The following is a 24,076-nucleotide window of genomic DNA, read 5'->3' on the forward strand; positions in this document are numbered from 1 at the left end:
AAAATAAAACTCTATATTCTTGCTAGATCTTCTCTTGTTTCATTTGGACCTTCTTGCTGACTGGTAGTTGGATATTAGGCATATTGATTTTATAAGGATAGAGGGAGAATTGATGCCTTTCAGCTGTGGTGCTGGAGAAGAGTATTGAATATACCATGGACTGCTAAGAATATGACCAGATTTATCCTGGAGAGGGTTAAACCAGGCTTCTCCTTTGAGGCAAGGAGTCTGAGGCTCCATCTAACATACTTTGGACATGTTGCAAAGAGGGACCAGTCCTTGGAGAAGGACATCATGCTTAGGAGGGTGGAGGGATGGTGCAGGAGGGGAAGACCCTCTATGAGGTGGATTGATTCCGTGACTGGGGTAATTGGGGTGGATGCGTCAGAGACCGTGAGATTGGCATAGGACAGAGCAGGGTTAAGGGCTATTGTACATAGGGTCCCCATGAGTCGCAAGCAACTCGACAGCACGTAACAGCAACAACATCTCATGTCTCTGACTCAGCAGATCAGAAGCAAAGACCTAAATAGTTTTACAGAATTTCTGACAGCAGGAATAAAAAGTATAATAGTATCACCTAATTCTTTAACAACAAATGAGGTTTTGAGGTGCCATTGAGTCAGTTCCCACACATGGTGATCCCTAAAATGTAACACAACACAGCCTGGTCCTGCTCTGTCCTCACTGTTTCCATTGTGCTTAAGTCCCATCATTGCAACCACGGTGTCTGTCAATCCATCTTGCTGTAGGTCTCCCTATTTTCTGATGACCCTATACTTGAACCTAATAGTCTCTTTCCAGGCATAATATTAAGTAAGGCAAACTTCTTGTAAAGCATAGATCTAGCAAGAAGTAATGTATACATTAGTTTGAATCATAGAAGAAAATGTATCTCTTCTTCAAATAAGGCAGAGAAATGTATAATCTTACAGGAAAAAAAAAACCATTCCTCTAAAATAATGAATGCCCTCGAGGTAGCAAATTTTAGTTATTTAACGAGAACCACTTATGTGTAATTATACGTCATTATTGTTCAGCACGACTCACGTGCTGAATCTGCCTCATCTCTCTTAAACTCTTCCCTTCCACATTCTTCTTAATCGTCCCTCTCTCGCTGCACCATCTACCCCACACCTGCTTCGTTCCTAATGGAAGATGATGGATTCTACTGACTTCTCCAGAACTTTCCTGAGTCCTTTCTGATTCAGGTAACACTGGACATTTGGTCACTCTATTACAAAGTCATAAAATCACCTCTATCTTGCAGGTACATAAACCAAAATAAAGCCAAAAAAGCCACAGTCATACAGTCAATTCCAATTCTGGCAACCCTCCTTTGGGTTCTGGAGCTCCTCCTTTTACCAGGAACAGGCTGCCTAATTTGGTGGATTTGAACTGTCCATCTTATAGTTAACAGTTCAACTGTAACCCATGGTAGTTTCCCCTACTGGTAACCCATGGAGTGTTGGGGGGTGGGGGAGCAACAAACAACAAAATGTTACAATTATCACCACACAGCAGTTTAAACCATTAAGTCACTGAGCTCTGAGATCTGAATTATTGAAGGAGGGAGGGAGGCTCTGAGGTCCTGAATGATACTAGTAACATACTTTGGTTTTGACTTTATTTTACTTATCTGTTTGTTTAATACGGAAAAAGAATTCTGACTGGTTTAATCAGTTTTGCCATTTTTAAAAGTGGAAATTCCTGGAGGGAAATGTATTTCCTCTTTCTGGGGAGCTGCGGCCTACGTACGATGGGAGAGTGTGTAGGTCTGGATTAGTCTGAAACTCAAAAGACAGCTTGACTCTGAGGCTAGGGATAAGTAAAATCATCAAGGTGAGGCCTCCCTCTGTGGGATTCAGCTCCCAGCCTGGTGCTACCAGTACATGTCTGGCTTAATTGATCCCATCACCAACAAGATCAGGTTTCCCCTTTGGCTGCCTATAGTGGACAGAAAACAGAAGTCTGGGACGTGGTAGGTGCCAGCACGCTGGTTAGTAACGGAGCTTTGTGGGTTTTGCCTCAAGACAGGCCTAAGCAATTCTTCCTTAATTAAAATTAATCTAAAGTTTGAAATTTACCCAAACCCCAGCAACCAATATTTAAGTTGGTAATTACTCTACTGCTTTTGAATTGCTCCCACTCTCCAGGAACTAAAATGAGGAACTGAGCAGCATGTTATACAGTGGCAGCTTGGGTGGGGAAAACTGTATTCTTAATCCCTGAAAAGAACAAAAGCCGATAATCAGAAAGGCCTTAGGACTAAACAGTAAGGTTTTTACCAAAAGGAAGGGCCCTGTGGTACAGTACACAATGTAGCAGGCCACTGATTGAAAGGTTAGTGGTTCTAAATCACCAGCTGCTTCTCCTTGGTAGAAAGACAGGCAGTGTCCTCCTACAAATATTTACAGCCTCTGAAACTTGCTGGAAGGTCACCATGAGTCAGAATCAACTGGCCATCAGTGTGTTTGGGGTTTCAAAGAGTAAAGAGAAACATCACAGCCCAGTGCTGAAGGACGCGTGAGCCTAGATGAAATTCTAATGCTACTTCCTACCTTCTAGCTGGTGTACGTGGACAAGGCCCTCCATCTCTCCGGACCTCAGCTTTCTCATCTCTTGAGAGGGGAAACAACACCTTGAATGCTAACAGAAAGATTGACAGTTGAAACCCATTTGGTGGTTCCTCAGTGGAAAGACTTGGAGACCCGCCTCTGTAGATTACAGCTGAGAAAACCGTTCTCCTTTGCATGAGGCTCGACTTCAGGGCAGCCAAAAGCAATTCACTCATTTAGCCCCTCCCTCACTGAGGTCCAGGCAACGTGGCTTTCAACCTCGAGGAGGAATGACCTGTGAGTCAGCAGCAGGACTGACTATGCCATCCAAGCTCCCTACTGATTTTCTATCAAGATTAAATTATTTAATATTTATGACGAGCTTAAGAAACATGTTTGAACTATAATAAAGATTTTGTGAATGTTTGCTAAAGAAAAAAAAGTCTATTCCACAGAAGTCAATTGTTCTTAAACGTTCCAACATTCCCACGCTTGAAAAATATTTAGTTAAGTTCTAAGTTTGCTTGGTAGCATTTTCTCTGAGACTCCATATTCTTGGTAACTATGTGTCATAAAGAACTACACAAGTAGGTTTTGGGAGTAGATAAAACCAAAATATAGATATTAATTTAATGGTTCACCAACTCAGCCTTAACTTCTTTGTCTAAAACAAAGGACGGTAAACTTCAGGCTGAGTCAGATCTAGAACTCAGACTGTAACTACAAATAAAGTTTTATTGGAACACACCATGTCCATTATTTTATAACAACTGTGACCAGGCAGAGTGAATAGCTGCAAAAGAGATTATCTGGTCTGCAAATTAAAAAAAAAAATAATAAAATAAATACTATCTAAGAAAATATTTGCTGACCCTTGATAAGTAATAATGGAAGTAATAATAGTCTGGCTTATTTGTATATGAGATGAGAATCATACACATAGTAAAGGCTTGGTAAATAGTATTCTCCTTTAGAGTTTCTGAGTGATGAAATAGTTAAGCTCTTGGCTACTAGTGGTGAAGGCTGATGGTTCAGATCCACGCAGAGCCAACTCAGAAGCAAGTCTTGGATAGCAAGTAACTTCCCAAAAGATCAAAACCCTCCGGTGGCCAGTTCCACTCTGACACAGAATGACAATAAATGACGGCTACTGGTTTGAGTTTGCTATTACCATTAAATAGAGATTCTGTATATATAAAGGAGTACTATTTTTATTACTTTTGTTCATTTGCTTGATTTTCTGTCTTTTGTATGCTCTCAAGTTCCCCAGACCATTTTGTCCGAAAACAAAATATGAGCCTGACTTCCTCTAACTGGGATTACACTAATCTGCCAGCCCACGGCACCTGTCCGTTGAGCCCAGTTCCATGGCTCCATTCATCAAAACCACCCGGTTTCTGCCCTATTGTTTGGAAGCCTTTGCTTTATGTCTCAACGACTCTGCAGTCACCAGACAGGAAGCACAAAGATCCTTGCACCAATTTGTTTTCCATTTTAAACTTTTTATTTAGAAATAATAAAATAAGACATAATATATAAAAATTATGTACAATCCATGGTTTGTGCAGTACATTAGAAAGACTTTAGATACAAAAAGATGGGCAAATGGGAAATCAATAATTACTATCACGATTGTCAAAGGCCAGAATTGTTCAACTCGTCAGAGCCCAGAGCTGAAATGCCAACATTACAGAAACATGATTACAATTGGCTGAGGGATTAGAGAAGGGTAAAACTATGCAACACTTTAAAAAAATTTTTTTCACCTTAACATTGCTTAACACAGAGTGAAAAATCATTCACTCTGTCTCCCCAGAACAAGCAGTTTTTGCCTGCACTGAGTAGTTTGCTATAAAACAACAAAGTGACAAACATTTTATCCGCAAGAAGACCATGATTTAAGGGAAGGTGATTTTACTTTAACAAATAAACATCCAGATTTGGGATGTGAGTGGACGGGGAAGAAAGGACCTCGAGGGAAGAAATAATGCATGAACAGAATTTTACAACTACTAACAATAAAAGATAAACAAACTGCCTCCAGAAATTTAGAAAGGACTACAGTGCTAGAGGGACATCCTGAAAATGTCAGATTCAAGTATACTCTTAGAAGGATAGAAAACTATTCCTTTCTCAATAATCAAAATAGAATTCGCTCTCTCTACTTTTATTTAAAAATAGGATAATAAGTAATCTATGCCCTTTCTCCCACTCCCTCCCCCCACAAAAAATAGACTGCCCGTACATATCTGGGCAAAACGCTTTAAAAGGGAAGATATTCCAAGTAGATTCATCTGGGATTTGCTTGCGCTCGAGAAGCAACACATATATGGGAACAGACCCCAGATAGTCAAGGTGATCCCTTCCATCCACATTCTGACAGCATGGGTGCTAAAAGCAACCCAGTGAATAAGGACAAGTGTTTTGAAGGTAAAATGCAGCAAAACGTGGTGTGCCTTACCTGTGTCTTGGCTCTCGACAAACACAAAATGAAACAGGACAAAAACTTGCCATTTAAAGCTTGTAACTGTTAAGAATGCTAGTAACTAGGAAAAGCTTTCAAATGAACAGTCCATGCTGAAATAAATAACAGAAGAACATAGCAATACAAACCTTATAAGGCTGGTAAATATTTGCTAAAACCATGCTAACCGGTAGCATATAGGTACTAGCTCTCAGACATTGCTGCACTGAAATTATACTTTCTATGGCGTTTTGTTTTCTTTTACAGACTCCTATTTACATTTGGCTTTAAATATGAAAATATCTGATAAACTTTATAAAATGTACACTTTAAAAACATAGCTTCTGCAAAATTTTCTTGGAAAAAAAAAACAAACCTGTGCACCAGAAATTTTAAATTTTTTCCTCTTTTTTAGAAATAAGCATAAAATGTTCCTCCCTCATTGTCACCCCATAACCACCCCTTTTCCAACAGCGTAAGTCTTTTTTGTGTGTGGCAGCACTGTATGTTTGGGGGAGCCTCCTTTAGGGTTACCCCCATTCTCTGCTGAATCTTCATATAATTTACATATCACTGAATACTCTTTGGTTTGATTATTTTTCTTTGCAAAACATCATAATAGCAGCACTGAAGTCCTCAGTATTCTTTCACTGACAATGGCCAAATTGTTGCCTCTTCTATAATTTCTCTTTCTCAATCTCCATATCCTCCAACTCTTGAAAACCACTTTCCAAGCCTGCCCTTCAACTTGGATTTCAAATAGTATCCACGCGTTTGACATCTCCATCGCAGTTTCATTAAAAGAACATCACAGTTTTCAAACTCCTCAACTTTGCATGCTGAAATACAACAACATTGTCCTATTATTGCCGGCCCCTCATTCCGAGATGGCTGATCAAGAAGAACCAGAGACCATCACAAACATCGTGTTACCAACCTATGATTCTAGAACAAGTTGTTTTTTAATGGCATACAGGGATATAATACCACAAGATAATTGATTTTGAGATTCTCTATTAAGAAGAAAAGTCAGTAACCCCAGAATTCACAAATGGGGGACTTTTAACAACAATAACAACAAAGGCTAGAGTGACAAGGGGGAGGGGAACCCACCTCCTTGCAAGGCAGGCAGTCAGACAGACAAGAAAAGCTTCTGGAAAACAGTGCTTCCTAGTGACCTGCTCTAGGGCTTCACAGGAGACATTGCTGGGCTTGCGTTCAAACATGAGTGCGTACACATAAAGGTACCTTTACTTGTGGTGGTGGTGGTGGTGGTGGTAACTTTGTATGGCTTCCTTTGGCCCTAAAATACTGGCACATTTTCATTCCTACCCTTTGCCATTAAAAAAGCAACTTCTCTCTCTCTCTCTTGAATACTTGAACTAAGGGCTGCATCATAGTGACTGGTCGACGCTGTCCTGCCTCCCCTCTCAGGCAATGGCAGCCCTCTGACCGCGTAAGGTTCAACCTAGTTCTTCTCAGCCTGATGAGAAGAATTAGCCAAAAGGCCAGGTGTGGCATCCTTCCTGTGGCAAAAATCAAGACGGAAATGTCTTCTTGACAACCAAAACAACAAATTCAGTCCCAAGGGTTAAAACCTATTCATTTTTCACTCTGGCTGGTTCAGCTTGACTAACTCTGACCAAACTTAGCCAGGCTCTTCTCTCATGGAGTAAATTTTGGAATGTGCAGAATGGGAATACCTAGCCAGCACATCATCACCGTCCCTGACTTTCTTTTTCGTTTGGCCAGCCTTAGCTAAGGGGAAGAAAAATGCCTCTGTGTGCGTGTGTGTGTGCGTGTGTGTGTGTGTGTGTGTGTGTGTCCGTGCTCATGAAAATTTGACTTCCCTCTTCAGATAAGAAAGTCACATGAAAGAAAAGACATGAGAAACAATTGCACTTGAAAGACTCTGTATGTGTGTGTATTTGTGCGCGCACACACGCATGGGTGATATTCCATTTTCTAAACAAGGTGCAAAATGATAGTTCAAGGTCATGCTGAGGTTCAATGTTACTTGTCTCTTGATTCCAAGGCAGCCCACGGGGGCTTTGTTTCCTTTTAAGTCCAAGCTCCGCTGTGCAAAAATGTGCATTTATCTTTGGTATTCATTTTAGGTAGTCTGACTTAAAATTTGAGATAACCCATTAGCCTTATGGAAGGGAGAGAGAAAAAAACAAAAAACAAAAAAAACAAAACCAAAACAACCAAGCCCTGGAGGCTACCATTTGGCTAGTGTTACATAATGCCCTTATGTAACCAAAGACAGAGAGAGGGGGGAAAAATAATCAATTCTAGCAAACAAATTACTGGCCTTAAAAAATCAGGCTCTTGTTTTGGCAGCTAATAGCCAAATACTTGCCACTTCGAAGCGTATCATGAGCTTTCCACAAAGTTCAACACTGACTTTTTAAATTACACAAAAGAAAAACCACACTGACACACAAATACGGTTTGTGCTCATGTAGTTAGCAGCTTTTCAAAAATTAAGGCAGAGTCTTGCCTTTGTTATGCCATTAAAAACATTCTTGTTCCCCAAAGAGAAGCATGCTGGATAAGTCGAATACCCAACCAAGGCTTGCCTGCAAGTTCAAGTTTTGTCAAAACACAAAACAAAACATAAAAACCCATAACTTATCCTACAACATATATGTGCCATCAGGTCATGCAGGGGGCATGTCGGAGCTTCGCGCGGATCTTCTCGCCCTCTCAGTCTTTTTTATTTGCGGAACCTTCCTGCTCGCCTCAGTCCCTGTGGCCCTTCGCCTCAACCCACCTCGTCACCAGTACCGTCGTCTCTAGAACTCTTTTGGGCCGCTGACCAACAGACTGTGTTTAAAAGTAAATATTCCAGAGAAGGAGTCAGTCAAGTCATATCTCTGATTCTCGCCGTAAGGGCCTGGGCTCTAGAGGTACACTGGCCTGGTTGTGAAGGTCAATGTCAGGGGGTGTGTCTGTACTAGTACTTTCGGGAAGTCCATTTTCACTGTCGTCCTCCTCTTTGCTTGTGAGGGCAACTTCATTTTCGTAGCAAAATGAGTTTGCGTTGGAGAGGATATATTTCTTTTCTGCCAAGTCTCTGGCGCTACAAAGGGGCGTGTTGGGCACCTCGTAAGTTTTGTGGAACCTCGAATAGTCCACTTTGTAGTAGTGCTTCTCTTCAAAGAGCACCGGCTCGTAGCGGTGACCCCACAGGATTTCATTCGCCAGGTAGGAGCTACGACACTGTGTGGTCATGGCCGTGGCCTCCACCATGCCTTCCAATATCACAACAATCTCGAAGTCTGCATTGTCAATGTCCTGTTTACTCAGGTCGTATAAAGGACTGTCTTCATCTATTTCGTGGACTATTGTGATTGGGGACACAAGAAATATGCGGTCAATGCCACTGTCGAAGCCAACGTTGATGTCTATTTGATCCAGGGGGATGTACTCCCCTTCGGAAGTGATTCTGGATTTGAGGAGCTGGGCTCGCACGTGAGCCTCCACCAGGTGACTCTTACGGAGGTTGCCCACCCGCCACATGAGACACAGCTTGCCGTCCCTCATGGCGATGACAGCGTTGTTGCTGAAGACCAGAGTCTCATTCCTCTTCTTGGGCTTGGCCATCTTCGCCATGACGGCGCCAATGATGAAGGCGTCGATGATGCAGCCCACAATCGACTGGAAGACCACCATGAAGACGGCGATGGGGCACTCGTCGGTGACACACCTGAAGCCATAGCCTATGGTCGTCTGGGTCTCGATGGAGAAGAGGAAGGCGGCGGTGAAGCTGTTCACCTCAGACACACAGGCTTTGCTGTCCTTGGTGGCGTCCAGATCCCCGTGGAGCAGAGCGATCAGCCAGAAGACACAGCCAAAAAACAGCCAGGAGAGCACAAAGGCCAGGCAGAAGATGACCAGCATCCATCGCCAGCGGATGTCCACGCACGTGGTGAAGATGTCTGCCAGGTACCGCTGTCCCTTCTCCCCCACATTGATGAACTGGACATTGCAGTGCCCGTCCTTCTTGACAAAGCGGCTCCTGCACTGCTGTCGAGTGTGGACCTTGCTTTTCCCGTTCCCAAAGCCGTTGGCCACCGCCATGGTGGCCAGCTTCATGCCGTCTTCTTCAGAAGACACGATGCTGTAGCGGTTGGTTCGCACACTGCCCATCGCTTCTGCCGTGGACGCCAGTGCTTCTGCTTTGGAAAACAGTCTGAGTTTTTGCAAAACCCTTTGGAGAAACAGTTTTGAATGTTCGGTGAGGACACACACGCAAAAAGAAATGATGAGAGATGGGTGTCTCCGGGAACGTTGGGCGTCTACCAAGGGCTGTTGAGTCACCTGCAGAGTGACCTTGGTGACTTAATGACGTCCAGGGAACATGTCCTGCAAGGAAAAAAGAGAGATTGTTCATTACAGGGTCAGTCATTATCAAAGGGGTACTTCCCAACAAGATAGATGTCAAATATAAATATATCTTGCATTGAATTATAAAGTGGTTTTTAAATTATTTCTCTTTATTTCAAATCTTATGTTAAGGCAAACATTTTCTTTTCTTTAAAGCCATTAAAAGACAATTGTTTACAGCAAGTGTTCAACCAACATTTCAGGTCCCCATTTCTCCTCGTTTTTGCCAGGGATTCTAGAATGTTCCCTTTTCCAGGTATATTCCTTACTTCCTATTCTCTTCTTTCACTTTCCCATGTTGCTAGAGGAACATCATACTTGGGAGGGTGGAGGGACAGCACAGGAGAGGATGACCTTGAATGAGATGGATTGACTCAGTGACTGGAGTAACGGAGGTGGGTGTGTTGGAGATCATGAGGTTGGCTCTGGATAGAGCAGAGCTCTGAGCTATTGTCGTTCTGAGTCACAAGTGACTTGACAGCACATAACAACAAGATACAGGAGAAGGGTTTTCTGATTTCAAACTCTTGTCATGAAGCCTTAGGAACTAGGAAATCTTCACAGGACACTTCACACAAAAGCAACAGATGCATTAAAATGCATGACATTCTAGAAGAATATTAGAACCCTCATCATCAAAACACGCAGGCAGACCAGTTTGCTTAAGTGATCTGACTGAGCAGACAGCTCTTCTGATCATCGGAAATGAAGCCCAATTTCTAGACACTGCTGGGGCTTGCTCCATCCCTTGGCATACTCCAGGCAGCCAGGATGCTGAAACCCCTGATAACATCTCTGTTAGTGCAGCGATTCTGACTTGAAGGCAAGATTTGCTCAGGGGGATAGAGAGAGATTCTGTTGCCTAGAGATAAGAGTCCTGAAATTCTCCCAGGATAGAACTGCCATGTGTAATGACAAGCTAAGAAGTAAGCATCGTGGTGCTAACAGCCAGGTCTTCGGTGGGTTGAGATAAGGCAGGAACTCTTTTTCTGTGGGTCGGATGCCTATTCCCCCAAAAGACAACTCTCTCAGGGTGGTTAATGAGCGTCACTCAGCTCGCCTTCACTTCCGGGGCTCTTGTTTGCTGTCGGTTCCTATGGAGAAGGCACTCACCTTGACATAATATGAACAAATAGTAGGGTTCAGTTTTCTCCTCTTGCCTCATCCTCCCCCAGGTAAAAGCGACTTCCTTTACATTTCCTTCTTCACAAAGAAGAAAGTGTTTTTCAATTGATTTCCTAGCAAAAGCCTAAAGTGGAAGAATTTACCAAATTTACATAAATAAAGCTCTGATTGCCTTGAAAAGATAGACTAACTAGATTTCTGACTTTTCATGCTAAGAAACCCATCTTCTGCATTTAGGAGGGTCAATGGACAACATATGGAAAGAACCAGAAATATATTGGATCTCTGACAAAGCTAATCTATTCTTCTTTATCCCCCAAAGTACAAGAAGAGTGAACAGTTAGCAAAACCAACTGCAAGCCAATGAGAGAAACCCTGTTTCTTAGTTTTGACAGCTTCTCACAGAAAAGCAAGGTGCACTGCCTCTGAAAAATGCTTTATACTGTCTTTTGATCTCTCTCTCTCTCTCTCTCTCTCTCTCTTTTTCTCTCTCACTCTCTCTCTCCCCCCAAGTTATTATGCAAGAATGTGCCTCAACACATTTTTCCTGAGATTAGTCATCTGTGAAAATTGCAATGTGTGTTACATTTTGGCAGCTTTTGACACCTCAATGATGCCCGAATTGAAAGTGCCTTTGAATTACTTTATAAAAAGAAGTTACTGTGCCTTTCTAACCTTCCACCTGCTTCGATGTTTTGTCTGCTTCCCTGTGAAGTTTGCACTTGGACCATAGAAGCAAGACTGTTATTCTCCAGGGTTCTAGATCTTGCACATGAAAGGACTGTCTAAAAGCAGAGGTTGTCAGTTGATTTGGCTCTCACACAATCACCAAACTTTTCAACACAGACAGATGCAGATAGCTGCAGAATGCCAAATGCAGGTGGGCTTGCTAAGACCAACGAGAAGTCTCATTTAAGCGTGTTTGTATCTTTGGGCTTAGATTGATTTCAGAACTTTACAAATTGACACCAAGACATTTCCTTTTCTTGATTCAAAACAGCCTTCTCTGAGAGTTATCACAGTGCCATGATAAGCCAGTCTTAAATGTCTTCTGCCTTATATCTGAGCTCTTCTCCAAGCTAAAGAAGATTTTTTTAGTAGCATAGAAGATTGGCTAAAGCTCAATCCTTACCTGAACTGATGAACTAACTTGATTAAAATCTAAGAACTGAATGGAATCAAAAGACCAAAGCACAACATTCCAAAAATCTTGAATCAAGGTTGTTAGTTTGGATTCCAGAAATCATATGACATCCTCTTTTGCTCCCTAGAAGAAGAAAGGGGCAGTCTGCTTCCCTGATGCCAACCATTCTGGAAAACCTAAGGGCAATTCTACTTCTTCCTGTAGGATCACCGTGACTCACAGTTGACTCAATGGTAGTGGGGTTTGGGTTCTTTAGGAATTGTTTCCCACATTTAGAACCTTGAAAATAAATACTCTCCCTTAAGTGACTATAACTGTCTTCATTCCATGGCTAATGACAGAATTGTTCCACGTGCAAAGCATCTTGTAGAAATTCTGTCACTTCAGCCCAGGAAGGGTAGAAGGATAAAAGGGAGGAGGTTTCCTTGGCAAAAGAAAAACTTTTGTCACTGAGGAAATAGATCCTTCCAAAACAGATTTGTATGAGAAGAGATACGTGCGCACGCATAATACATGCCCTCAATTTCTGTGGAGCTGATGACACAGCAAAAACCTTGAGCCCGCCCAAGGCAAGTGATATCTTAATATTTAACCACAAAGACTACCATTCCAATCAAACTGACCTGTCGCTTTTAGACAAGGAGCAAAATTCCTCACCAAGTCACTCATAATTGTCAGTACATGGTCCACAGGGAGTGAGGGCATTAGATTAGGAATAGGACATTCATGAAACTTTATTTTATGAATTTAATTAAAATTATTCCTTGGGAAATAGCCAATGAAAGGTAGAGGAGAAAAATAAAGTAATAGGAGCACTTGGATTAACACAAATAAGGATAATCAGTATTTGGTGTGATAGATAGTACAAGCAAATCTCCTTTCACTCAAAATATTTAAGGTACTGGATGCAAACTTAAATGGAAACAAATCATCCTTTTACCCAGGCCATAACCAACGAAGTGGAAAGTCTTTCTGGGATATTGAGAGTCTACATGTGGTGATGTTCATGTTAAGACTATTTATAGGCTGAGCCAAAATTAAACATAAGCAATGGGGAAAAAAATAGTTCAGCGCTTCGATCTTAGGTAGATGTTAGGAGCGAGAGCTATGGATAGACACAAGGTCATAGAGGTCACAGGGCATAGATGGGTGAATCCAAAGGCCTCTAAAGTATTTTAGTAGGTAGGACATATTTAGCAAATGATTAATTTTTAATTGAAAAACAAAATTAAGTACAAACATGTAATCATGAAAACTCAATGTGCCGCATAATACGATCAGGTGGGCAGGAAATCAGAAAGTTTCTGTCTACGGATAGGAAATACAGATAGTAAAGGAGAGTGTGTGAGGCTGAGAGAGGGCCGCTAATGAGAGGTTGGAGCAGCTATTCCCCAGCTGACGCCATCCAGACCAGCCTGAGTGTGCTCAGGGTGCATGTTGCTATGTGAGCACAACTCCTAGCAAAGCAACCTCTTAGAAGATCAGTAAACACAAGACGGGAGGGGGAAGCTGCAGAGGGAGGGGAGGGTAAAGGCATATCCACTTACCCATGTTAGCACGGTCAGTAACATTTATACTCAACTAGACTTATACAAAGCACCACGCAACGTTTGCATATGCTGAAAGACGCACATCTGGTGAGTGAAAACACAACACACACACACACACACACACACACACACACACACACACTCCAATCTTAGATCATTAGCCAATCTGTTCAGGTAAAGATGTATTGACCTTTGGCCAATCTTTCATACAGGGTTTTCTAGAACTAACTGGAGATTCTGTCAACTGAGAAAGAGTTGAAGGACCTATAAATATTGTGCGTTCTTTCAATCTTTCCCCTGCAGCAATTTCAAAATCACGACAGTTTAAAACAAATCCTCTTTAAGGATAAAATAACATAAAAATAAAGGGCCATCAAGGGGGAGGTGCAGAAAGCAAAGTGAAACGACCTTGACCCCCACCTCCTTCCCTCCCACCATCTTTCAGATTATCGAGATTCTTCCGGAAAATGGAAAATACAAGTACAACAGTTGGGAATGGGGAGCTTAAATGAGGAAGGAATAACTGGAATAAATGAAAAGATAGTGTACTGGAGACATACATTGGTGAGCAAAGGGACATTGAACTGCCTTTTGACTGTCAAGGTGTAAAAAAGGCATCTGCATGCTTCACTTTACTAAAACATGTTTGCAAATATTGCCCTGTCTCCGTGTCACAGACAAATTCTGAGTGTCCCCAGGATCCACAGTCTGATTCAAGTTATCATACCACGGACATGCTCTTCAAGACAGAACATTAAATGGGTCACTTCCTATCTCTCTTTTTTTTTTCCTCTCAACTGTCACACTGCGACCATGTTATGATGCAATGTTATTACAGAAGCAAATCGTTTTGACCACTGTACTTCCCTGAAGCCACACGGTCTTCCAATTAGATATTAAAACTATTATTAATACGAAAAGCAAATGGCTTAGGGAAGAGGGACATAGGATGGGAAAATTCTATGGTCTTTCGACTCCTTTTCCTACTGGGGCTCCCAGTCTAAACCAGCAAGGCGCTTAAGAGACGTTCCTTCTATTTACAAGTCAAAGCTGCACTTGAAGCAATGACAAAAGAAAAAAAGAAAGTCTCCCAAGAAGAGAAAATAGTGACGGATCGCATGCCTTGTCAAGTTTGGGACCAGTGCTTTTAGACTTCGCCCCTGGCTTTTTCCTGAGAGAGAACCACACACAGACTCCGCGTCTCTGCCTCCAAAATCGGTATCTTGCTACAGCTGGTGCATTGGAAGTTATGAGCACAAACAGATGCTGCAGAAAAAAAAAAATCTGTTTCTATTGCTCAACTGTTCCAAGCATGTCTCTGTATTTTTAGCTCTCAGGATGGTTCTAGGGCTCACACAAACTCCATAGACATGATCTGAGACTCCCGAGCGTGGGTGAGCGCTGCAGCGGAGTGACAGCTGGGCACCTCTGGAGCTGTGGAGCAGGGCAGGGCGAGGGCAAGCGCTCAGGTCCAAGCCCCCAGGATACCCAAGCAGCGAGAGACAAGGAAGGAAGCAAACCCCCAGTAGCCCTTACCTGTTGCTGGAGCAGCAGCCTGGGGACATGGAGTGGAGGTGAGGGGTACAGAGGCATGTAAGATCCAGTAGTTTGTCAAAAGCCAAGGAGCCAAAGCAGACCAGAATTTCCAAGAGGAGCCAGCTGGCCGGCGCGGGGCAGGCTGTGAGCTGCTCGAGGCTCCAGTGCGCTCTGCAAGGCGCCTGGGCTCTTTTGAGGCAGCCAAGCAGATACCGGGCCGCCTGGCGCCTCCTCCGGCCGCTCCAAGCCAATAGGAGCGCGCCGGGCTCGCAGCCGACCAATGGCAGCGCGCCGGGCTCGCGGCCGGCCCCGGGGCAGCGCGGCGGGGAGGGGAGGATGCTGCACCCGCGGCCCCGCGTTGCCAGCGCCGGGAACCTGCCGCCGCTTCCTCCCCCTCCGGCCGCCCAGCCCCAGCCAAGCCCGGGGGCTGGCCTGCGCTGGCCGGGAGGAAGTGGCGTCCCAGCTGGGACAGCAGCAGGTGGGAAGCTCGGCGGCCGGGCTTTTGCGGCTGTTTAATTGCAGCCTGGCCTTGGGCAAGACTTCCTCTCCCTCTTCGAGCCCCAGCTTCCCTTTTTCCTTTTTTTTTTTTTGCCCTTTTCTTTTTTTCTTTTTTGGGTCTCTCCCTGGAGGAGGTTGCTGCGCTCTGTGTCCTCCTCCAGGGGCCAGGGGCATGCCCTGATGGGGATGAAACTTTGGCTCCAATGGGCAGCTTTGCATATCTGCGCAGGGGCGCGTGTCCCCCCTCTCCTCTCCCTCACACTCCCAGTCCTGCACCCCGTGAAATTCAGGGGAGAGCAGCTTGGCACTGAGCAGCGGCGAGTGAATGGGGAGCCAGGGACCCAGGATGGGAGCGCAGAACGCAACATGATTAAGACGCGCGGGACCCCAAAGGCGGCGGTTCCCCAGCTCCCGGCTTGTTTCTGCTCCCCACTGTTGGTGAATTACTTACAAAGCTCACCGCGTCCGCTGAACGGTGAACTGCTTTTTTCCCTCTCGCCTTGTCCGCCCTCAATCTGGTTCTCCACCACCGCCCGGCACACTCTGCTGATCTAAAATCAGAGCAATTAGAGTGTAATGAATTCTCTGGAACAGCAACTCCTCCAGACACTCAGCTCTGCCCTCGCACCAGCGCCTCCCAGCCCTCATTTCAGGCAAGAAAACTCTAAGAGTCCTCGGAAAATCGGGGTGAACTTCGCGATTAACTGGAGTGGGCCAACTCTGCAGCTTAATCCGTGTGCGTGGATGAATCCATGAATAAATGCATATTTCTTTGGGTACTCCTGTGCCGTTGAAAACAAAATAAAACAACAAACTTTGAAAGGACACGATACAACGGGCAAGATCTTCCCTCTTTCTGTGCATTTGAAATATGTATCTATATAGGGGGTTCCCTCCCTCAAGTGTCAAGTGCACCTTTGAGTCCGCCAACAACACGCTGGCTGGCGTTCCTGCAGACCACAGCCCCGGGTAGTGCTTTCTTGCGCAAAGGTGAAATTGACAACTGAAAGCAAAGGGATCAGAACTGGTCTCCACCTCATATCCTCACACCGCCCCTAGGAGGTGCTAGTGAAATACGCTTCGATTTGCAGAGCTGTGTTTAACCCCTGGCCAGCAAAAGTGTCTCTTTCCCTAGATGAGTAAGATTCTTAAATTAATAGGGTGTGGTATCGTCCTGCGCGCGGTGGTGGCTGAGCTGATAGCCAGCTGGGCTGCTGCATTCCATTTGTGGAGATGAGACGGTTCAGCTTGCTCCAAGCCCTGCAACCGACTCTGTGCTGCCTTTTAAAGCTGCGTACGTGGGAATGAATAATGCTGCACACAGTGGAGATCTAGCTTAACATTTATTAAGTCATGCATTATTTATAAGCAGCGTGAATTAACTCTGTAAAGAGGATGAACATATCCAGATTCAGGCAGTAGCCCCGAGCTGACAGGCACTGGAGTGAGACAGCGATGTAGCCTAAGAAATATAACGGACTTTCAGCTTCAATCAGCATTTGGAAAGGATTTCCTCATGCATTTCTTCTCCCAGACAGGCCAAAGCAGAAGAAACCTGGCTGCAGCCAAGTGGGTTCTGACTTTAAGTGACCCTGTGGTGAGCTAATGGGTCAGGAGTTGTACTCACAACCCAGCAGGTGTTTGGAATCCACAGCCTGGAGAAAAATGGGTAATCTCCTTCCCTGGGATTTACAGCTTCTGAGGATCCACTGGCAGATTCTCTGAGTGGGTTCTGGCCCCACAGCACATACCAACAACAACATATATTAAAATATATGAACTCATGACTGTTGAGTCAAAGCTGACCCTTGAGCTGGCTATAAATCACACCAGGGAAGCTTGCCCCTCTTTCTCCTGCAGACCCATTGATGGATTTGAACTTCAAGGGACGCCCTACGTTTGGGTTTGCATGCAACATCTTGAGGACCAGTCCACCAAAACTCCCTGTAGAGTAGAAGAGATACAATAAATCCCTAACATGTACTAAACTTAAAGGGGGTGGGGTGTGGTGATTAATGATGTACTGATTTTCTTTCAAACTCATAACTTTTGAGTGGCCACTATGAGTTTAACTCATAGTTGTCCCTTCCACATTGGATTTCTTAGGATGTATACGCAGCCAGGGTGCCCTTTGCAAGGTCAAGGTGGTGAAATTTCATCTCACTTAATCTGAGCATATTGTTAAAAGGGACAGCATGTTTGGAACAGTGCAAGGTCAACAACGAAGGGGAAGACGCTCAACAAGATGAATGGATACACTGACTGTGACAATGGGCTCTCGGATAGAAGAGGTGGTGAGGGCGGCAGAGGATGTGCCACTGTTTAGATCCATAGGCTCCCTATGAGTTGAAGTCCACTAGACAGCACCTACCAACAACAATATCCAGTGACTGCCCATCTGTCCCTCGCAGGACCACTGCTGGATTCCAGTCAAAGAGGCTCAGACTTCGGGTCAGCAATTCAACTTCCCGCTGACTTGACCACCAGAGTTCCCTATTTCGTTTCAACCCAGTCTGTACACCTTTAGATTGCTAAGAATTTTCCAAGCTTTGTAAATTCAGAGTGGCAACGCTTATTTCCGGGTAATGAGCTCTCTTTAAAATCAGTCACACAGAATTGGATGCCATTTTTTTTTCTGGAACATGGAGCGAAACTGCTTCCCTTTAATGTTCTTCTCTAATTAAATTGCATACACTGCTGACCAAGATCGTTTTGTAGACGAGAAGGTTTTAAAGCCTTTTCTTCTGAAAATGCATGTTCATGATGTTTACTTTTAAAAATCCTTTATTGATACTAGGATCTTATTTCTTTTATAGAATAAAGTGCTAACTATATTTTTATGTTTTTTAAAAGATGAATATAAATTATAAGGTTCTTTGTATAAATTCTTGTTGTTGTTGTTTAATGTCAACTTGGATCCAACCCTCCAGGCAGGTTTTCAGAGTCAGTTAGAAGACTGCTCACCCTTCTCCAGTGGAGCAGCTGGTGTCCTCGAACCGTGAGCTTTTAGGATTGCAGCACAGCTTTTTGCCACTAGGCCACCACAGCTGCCTTATACATATAAATACAATTATAGCAGTAATAGATGTACCCCCACCCTTTCTCATCAATATCACCCTCACCCCCTTATAAAGATCTGTAGCAAGATTTATTCTCCTGAGATAGAGGCTTCGGGGGAAAAAATCTAGTGATTTTAATAAGAATATTTTCAATTTGGACACAATTTTATCTTAATTATTTAGTTAACTACACAAACATGAAGCAGTGGGTTTTATAAGTAACTTAATTATTTTTTTTAATACATGAAAACATTGCATAGTCTCATGGCTTAATTTCAAGAGGCAAAATACAAATGTGTATTTTAATTAATAAATAGCACTTCACGAAGCTCCTATGAGGACAGTTTGAGTGTTCAGTGCTAGAGTAAACGTGCTTTTTTGGAGCAATGCATAATACAGATTTATTTTATTTTTTTATTTTTTTTTGCCAGAATCTGTCTTTTTTTAGGCTGAGTCGGTCCTTATTTAGCAAAAAGCCCCATTAGTTTGGGGTGCCAGTGCAGATGGGTGTTGGGATCCATCTGTGGATAAATTTTTTCCAAGGAAGTGACAATTGTGCTTTTACTGATTCTCCTCATGGTGACAAACTACAATGCGAGAGCCAGATTATTAGTCACAAGCTAGATCTGCAGTCAGATTGTGAATGGCCGGGTGACGCAGAGACTCATTGTTCCATTTGCACCCTAACTCTTTCCTTTGCACTTATAGAAAGCTCTCCAGTAATTAGACAACTTTTTTTTCAGACTTCCATGTATGATATAAAGTCCAATTTCAAAATATAAAAAAAAATTAGAAGCCCCTCAGGTTTGCACCTGATAAAAAGAAGGTGTTCAGACTTCCATGTATATGATACATATACAGTCCAATTTCAAAATTAAAAAAAAAAAATAAAAACCCCCCAACCTTGCAATTAATGGGAAAAAAAGGGGCCCCGGGGGGTGCAAATGACTAGCCAAAAAGTTGTTGGCCGGAACTTACCCAGAGGCATATCACAGTTCAGGCCTGGCCATCAGCACAGTCTAAGGAGAAGTTTGGCTTTGTGCATATGTGGTCACCATGACTGAGACTTGACTTGAAGACAACCAAGAGCAGATATAGAACCCTAAGTACTAAGAACCACTTACTCACCTTCAGCGTCCTAGGAGTACGGTGATTTAAGAGTTAAGGTGCTAACAGAAAGGTCAATGGTTCAAAGCTACCAATCACTCTGCAGGAGGAGAGTGAAGCCATCTGCTCCCGAAACTATGTACAGCCTTGGAAGACCGATGAGGCAGTTTTATTCCATCCCACTGGGTCCCCAGGAGTTGGAATCCATGCAAGTGGCAATGACTTTAAGCAAATCTGTCTTGGAGGAAGTAAAATTAGGATGCCCCTAAGAGGTAAGGATTGTTAAACTTCATCTCACATCCATTGGACATATTGTCAAGGGGCCCCACTCCTTGGGAAAATACATCATAATTTGGAAGAGTAGAAAGTCAGAGAAAGAGAAGTCTCTCGCCGAGATGGATTGGCAGTAACAAAGAGCCTGAGAAGAGCAGATTGTGAGGATGGGGCAGGACGGGGGAAGATTTTGATCTGTTGTTTGTTGGGTACCCACAAATCAGGACCTACCAAAAATACATAACAACTAAATAGAGAATAACTTTTATAGGAGCTCTGGTGGCCTAATGGGTAAGAAGTTGCTTATCAACCCAAAGGCAAGTTATTCTTGTTATGTGCTGTTGAGTCACCTGTGACTCATAGCAACTCTATGTACAGCAGCTCTGAAGCCTGGCCTTTCCTGAGCCAGTCTCAGTGACTCTCACATACCTACCCCAATTGTCCCAGTTACTGTATCAATACATTTCATCCGGGGTCTTCCTATTCTGCTCTGTCCCTCCACCCTTTCAAGCATGAGGTCCTTCTCCAAGGATCAGTCCCTTCTGGCCATCTACCCATAAGATGGATCTCCAAAATTCTAGCTTCCAAGGAGAAACTTATTTCACCATCTCCAAGGCAGATCTATTTGTTTTCTTGGCAGTCCATGGTATGATCAAGACTCTTCTCCAGCACTCCAGTTCAAAGGCATGGATTCTTCTTCTCTCATACTTAGTCATTGTCCAGCTCTCTGACGCATAGCAAGTAATTGCAAAGACCGTGGTCTGGATTAGACGCACCTTAGTCTGTAAACTAACATTGTTGTTTCTCAGTACTCTGAAGAGGTCTCTGACAGCAGATTTTTCCAGTGCAATTTATCTTTTGATTTCCTGACTCTGATGTCAAGAGTGTTGCTTGTGGAGTCAAGCAAGCTGTAATTGTCAACATCCTCAATCTCTTCTCCATCTATCATGGTGCTGCCAGTTGGCCCGGTGGTATCTTTGTCTTCTTGGTTTTGAGCTTCAATTCATATTGCGTTCAATCCTTGATCTGAAGCAAAACTAAGGTGGGTAAGGAGTTCAAATCTATCAGCTGCTCAGACAAAGATGAACAGTTGCCTCTTATGTGATTTGCAGGCTCTGAAAACCCACTGAAGGATCACCTATGAGTCAGCTGCAACTAAATGACGCACCGTAACAATAACCATTAAAAGCCAGATTAGCTTGAAATGCAATAGGATGGGCTTGCAGTATGCTGTGCTGAGGCAAGCCATCTATGCCTGTATTTTTAAGACACTGATATTAGTACCCATTGAAAAGCAGCTTTGGCTTTAAAAATCATGCCTTTAACATGGAATCCTAATATTTAACATAGTGTAAGTATTTGTTGAGTGCTTGCTGTATTCATTTATATACCTTTAATTGCCCCCTGAATATATGAAAAGCAACAACAATATGAGATTGTTCTTGGGGAAGTTCACCTTTCCAAGGAAGCCTACTGATTTTCTAGGAAATTATCCCCTCTGGTATGCGCTGGAGGATTTCATCTGCCTCACGTGGGTGAGATGATTGCACGCTGAAAGCACCGTATTTATCTCAGAGCCAGACCCTACATTATGATGACTCTTAACACAGTGATTATGAGGATTAGTTCATTGGGGCTGTTTGGGGAACATTTGCTCTTTTAGAGGTAATGAGGCTGCAAAAGGCTCGGGTTCGTTCTCTTTTGCCACATTACAGTTCCTTGAATGAGCTGAGTCTTAGACCAGACACACAGGCCCTTGGTTATAAGAATTGTCAAAAAGATAGATAGATAGATAGAGAGAGAGAGAGAGAGAGACACACATATATATGCATCATTTTTAAATTTTGTAGATATATATCATTTTTTTAAATTTTTCACTGGTTTACTTACAAAGTTCATATGCATTGTTTTTCACACCTGATCATTCCCACTTCCTTTTCTTGCTTTTCCCTCCACCCATCAAATTGTGCAACCCCATGTTATGCCCTCTGCCTATCCTCACCTCTCTGCTCTCACCCTCGTCCCCCTCTTGGATGTTCATACATGTCCTATAATAATGGTCTTATACAGTATTTGTCCTTACGGGACTAGGTTAGTTCACTTAGCATAATGCTATCCTGTCCCTCCCATGGTGGGTAGTGATTTACAAAATCATTGCTGCTGCATGTTGTATAGTATTTCACTGTGTGACTATACCATAATTTCTATTCTACTCTATTCTATTGTAGTTGGACATCTGGGCTGTTTCCATGTTCTTGCGATGGTGAATAATGCTGCTATGAACATTGGCAGACAAGTGTCTGTTTGTGCCTCAGTTCTCATATTCTCTGTGTATATTCCAAGGAGAGAAATATCTGGGTCATACGCAACTTCTATGAACTTCTATAAAGTTCAGCTTTCTGATGAAACACCAAACTTCCTTCCAGAGTGAGGGGGTGGGGAAGAAGAACCAAGGTAATAAGAATAATCAGAGTCGTCATTGAGCCTGCTGAGACTCGTGGCGACCTTCTGAATGGCAAAGTATAATTGTGCTCAGGAAAGTTTCCAAAAGTTCATTGGCAGGCCTTTCTTCTAAGTGGCCTCAGTTGTTATATGCCGTCGATTAACAATTGTCCCATAGCTGACCCTCCAGCGAGTTTTCAGAGACAGTTAATCATATAGGAGACGCTGGCCCATCCTTCTCCTGTGGAGCAGCTGGTAGATTTGAACTGCGTACCTCTGGAATTACAAGCACAGCTTCTTACCACTAGGCCACCAGGGCTCCCTGGAGTGGACTCTAGGGGTTCTCAAACTTCTGTTTTTGTTAGCAGCCAACTATGTTAAACATTTGCATTGCTTAGGGTCTTCTCTAGAAGACTAGCATGCTGAGAAAATAACAAACATTATATATAAATTCTTCTCTACCTCCATGAAAAATAAAGACTTGCCTTATTAGTGAGCTTGGTAGTATGATATTCACTCAATAATAATGGAATGTTAACGTTGTACATAATAATGTACTGTTGAGTCAGGAGTGACTCATGGCTACCTCTCCAGCAGGTTTGTTTTCAGAGGCGGTAAACAACACAGGAAGAAACTGCTCATCTTTCTGCAGGGGAGCAACTGGTAGATTCGAACCCTGTACTTTTGGATTGTCTGTGCAACGCCTTACCACTAAACCAAGGCTCCCTGAAAGATGAATGAGAGGATTACTAATATGCCAGCACGGATTTAGGGGTTTGGAGACAGAAGGTGCTGCTCTGGTGCTCACAGGACTTCATGCACTATGGCATTTTTCAGTCATTTTTTTCATGCACTGTTGTTCAGTATTGAATGAGAAAACAAGGAAATGGAGAAAGAGGAAAGAGCGAGAGCAGGGATGATGGAGAGTGGAGAGGAAATAAAGAAAGATCATTGGGAATTGCTTGACTTAAAAGGAGACACAAACTCCGTCTGTGGCCAGGTAATACTGAGCGTACTGCCAGAATCTATCGTTTCCTTCCACAGCCCTGTGAGAAATACATCCAAAGAGGGCTGCCTTCGTTAAGTTCTGAATCCCAAAACAAAGTAAAACTACTTCTAAGAAGGACTCTTTGCTCCAGTAATACCTCTTTGGGGATCCACAGACTACTGGAGCTTGAGTTTTTACAGAACTAAAAAAAAAAAAAAAACCCAAAAAAAAAAAAATAAAAAAAAACCCAAACCAAAAAACCAAACCCCAATCCCAAAGCCAAAACCCCAAACCACAAAAACTAACAAATTGCTTATAAAGAAAATGCAAACATATTTTACATAATGTCAGCAACACTGCATCAATACTTGGGAAGGAAAAGGTATGTGTACCTAGATGGTTGACATTCAGGGTATTTGTTAAGTATATTTTGTTTTCACTAGTAGGAAATGTCTTCTCTAAGTCAAAGGTAAAATTTTAATAATGAAAGAAAACATAACAAACAATTAAAATAAATCCTTATTGCCACCAATATAGTTTTTAATACCTTTTGCGTCGCCTTCAATTCTGTGCACTGCAGAAGGAAAACACTGCCTTCTACTGCTCCTTCCGCACACTGTCTGCGGCGCTTTGGTTCCCTTGTTTCAGTGCTGTAGGCATCTTCTCCCAGAGGACTCAACCCCCAGGGGAAAGCCAGGCAGGCTCCTCCCATTAAGTTCACCAGTGGAAGCCTGGGGAGCATGGCTGTGAGAGAGAAGCGAGGAGGCAGCAGTGTGGATCTTGCAACAGTCTGAGGTTTGTTTTGCTTTATATTCTAATCCAAAATGTTTCAGACTGCAACTTAAATCTTTAAGTGCGCGGCTGCTGCTTTAAAGTTTGGCAATTTTCACCTGGAGGAATCCAGGAAAAAAGATCTAATTCTAATTCTGACAAATGCACC

At 43.2% G+C, this 24,076-nt stretch overlaps 1 protein-coding gene across 2 annotated transcripts; it reads right to left on the reverse strand.

The window, feature by feature from the left end:
* Window positions 1-7,770: 7,770 nt before the first annotated feature.
* KCNJ2 (potassium inwardly-rectifying channel, subfamily J, member 2) lies at window positions 7,771-15,907 on the reverse strand. 2 transcript variants are annotated; one of them, XM_006886248.1, is made up of 3 exons: window positions 15,724-15,907; window positions 14,945-14,958; window positions 7,771-9,393 (listed from the first exon to the last, which is right to left on the reverse strand). In XM_006886248.1, the coding sequence occupies exon 3, from the start codon at window positions 9,175-9,177 to the stop codon at window positions 7,894-7,896; it is 1,284 nt and encodes a 427-aa protein (XP_006886310.1). In that variant the 5' UTR covers window positions 9,178-9,393; window positions 14,945-14,958; window positions 15,724-15,907; the 3' UTR covers window positions 7,771-7,893. The 2 variants fall into 2 exon arrangements, with proteins under 2 accessions (XP_006886310.1, XP_006886309.1); XM_006886247.1 differs by lacking the exons at window positions 14,945-14,958; window positions 15,724-15,907 and adding an exon at window positions 14,770-14,877.
* Between the last annotated feature and the right edge of the window lie 8,169 nt (window positions 15,908-24,076).

The sequence above is a fragment of the Elephantulus edwardii genome, unplaced genomic scaffold, assembly GCF_000299155.1.
Source record: "Elephantulus edwardii isolate Elephantulus edwardi_28Jun2011 unplaced genomic scaffold, EleEdw1.0 scaffold00048, whole genome shotgun sequence".
Classification (NCBI taxonomy): domain Eukaryota; kingdom Metazoa; phylum Chordata; class Mammalia; order Macroscelidea; family Macroscelididae; genus Elephantulus; species Elephantulus edwardii.

Bases quoted from the DNA above. Each gene is read 5' to 3' on its own strand.
- KCNJ2 (XM_006886248.1), bottom strand. From the start codon at position 9,177: ATGGGCAGTGTGCGAACCAACCGCTACAGCATCGTGTCTTCTGAAGAA.